The 1,900-nt window shown below is 38.1% G+C and overlaps 1 protein-coding gene across 3 annotated transcripts in view; it reads left to right on the top strand.

Moving 5' to 3' along the window:
* The window catches only part of SPTLC3 (serine palmitoyltransferase long chain base subunit 3), a 161,539-nt gene that overhangs the window by 83,499 nt on the left and 76,140 nt on the right, over nt 1-1,900 (top strand). For all 3 annotated transcript variants that reach the window (XM_014585987.2, XM_006143659.3, XM_014585988.2), the window contains one exon: nt 902-995. In XM_014585987.2, the coding sequence (XP_014441473.1) occupies nt 902-995 (94 nt within the window). The remainder of the gene's footprint in view (nt 1-901; nt 996-1,900) is intronic.

Genomic DNA, 1,900 nt, shown 5'->3' with positions numbered 1-1,900 from the left:
GAGGAGAATGGAGGAGAAGGGATTGCGGCGTGACCATCCCCCCTGGGGGGTGATTTCTCGCTTTCTGTCTCTATGTCTCTCTCTGTCTGTCTGGCGAGCGCACGCGCCCTACAGTGAAAATCTCTCCAAAAAAAAAAATATATATAAAGGAGGAATCCAAGTTTCTATTTAGCCACAAAAGACAAAAGACAGAGGCCCATCTGTCTCTGCATTTTAGGTATACTTGAACAGTTTCATAATTTTAAAAATGTTATTTAAATAAGAAAAATTATTAAATAATAATTTATAAGCAGGAAGTTAAACTGACTTTTTCCCACTTATCTCAGTCCAAACTGACATCTATACCTTGCCACATTCAAAGTTTTGAACTGTAGAGATGCTCCTATATATGTGGGATATTAATAAAGTAAAGAATGCGAATTAGAAGGCAAAAATTTGAAATGTCCTGTGAAAAAGACCCCTGCCTTCTATTAGAAAGCAGCAAACCCATAACCTCCCCGAAATGTGTATATGTTGGGTCATCAGAAAAGTCATGACACATTTTGCATAGTCAAATAGATCATGACTTTTCTAATTATATATATAATTTTTTTAATGTCATGGATCAAGTTTTCTACTCTAGCTGGTGCTTAACAAAGATTTAAAACTGACCTCTCTGTTGAAAATTATATGTAACTGTTCCAATGAAAATGTAATCTCTTAAATCAATTTCCATCTCCATTAGCTAATTGCTAATCAGATTTTTATCCACATAGACACCAGGTTAATCTCTTGGCTTTCTACAATTAAAGACAGTTTTAGGAATCTGTATTTTAGGTTTTAGAGTTTCTTCTTGTTGCCATAAGTGATTTTTCCTTCATTTTGTGTATCGTTTTGTTTTATATTCTTGTTTTCTATACAGGGATGCCTCATTTTAAGTGACGAATTAAACCACACATCACTTGTGCTTGGAGCCCGACTTTCAGGTGCAACCATAAGGGTCTTCAAACACAACAGTGAGTACAAAAGTATTTATCCAACATGTACTGGCTTGCTGCTAGAAGAAAGTAAAAATTATTGATGGGTTTTTGTCCATGCTCTTTAAACCAAAAACTTAGCACAATGAGACACAATTATGTTTATATTCACTACTGCCTTGTTAACCTCTGGTGACCTGGAGCAAATGGCTGAAGTGCATTAGACATCCAGATTGCTAAGTGTAACACAAACACATTAATGTCACTGAAAGTGGTCTTGCAGTGCAGCCTCTAAAGACTTGATTGATCTCTTAGAACTGCTCTTTAATTATCAGGAGTGTTATAACTCTTACTTTTCTACAGCTCTGCCTTGGGAAAGTTGGAAGACTTATTTAAGGTTTGTGTTAGGTAAAAAGTGAGCCTATTCCTTAGTATGATGATTCCTATCCCCACCCAAAGAATACTCAGATACGCGTCCCTCCAAACCATATTCACCTTCATTGAAATACTCTTTCAGGCTCCAGTTAGTATTGTTCATTGTTGAACAGGAGGCGGAAGTCTGTTTCTTTAGAGACTTGAGGCGACTTGAGCAATGTTAGGAAGTATGTCAAAGGAGGTAGGTGATGGTGAACACCTGAGTTATCTCATCCGGCTCTGCCTCTGGCTCTTTGTGTCACTCTATGTAAATTCTTTAATCCATGCATTCAGTTTCCTCACTTGTAAATGAGGGCATTGAACTGCATAATGCATAAGGATCCTCCTAGTTGAAAAGCTGTGATTCTAATTCATGTAGTCAATGGAAATGCCCTTGCTTTCTCCCTGCATGTATATATGTGCACACACACTCACGTGTATAAACACAAACACAGTTTTCTCTCTCTTCCTTCTCACCATCTTTCTCTTCTGCTGCTGCTATTCCCCCCCACCCCCCCCACCCCCCCCCA

This window comes from Tupaia chinensis, unplaced genomic scaffold, assembly GCF_000334495.1.
Source record: "Tupaia chinensis unplaced genomic scaffold, TupChi_1.0 Scaffold000101_1, whole genome shotgun sequence".
NCBI lineage: Eukaryota > Metazoa > Chordata > Mammalia > Scandentia > Tupaiidae > Tupaia > Tupaia belangeri.
This window is presented reverse-complemented; position numbering and strand designations above follow the sequence as displayed.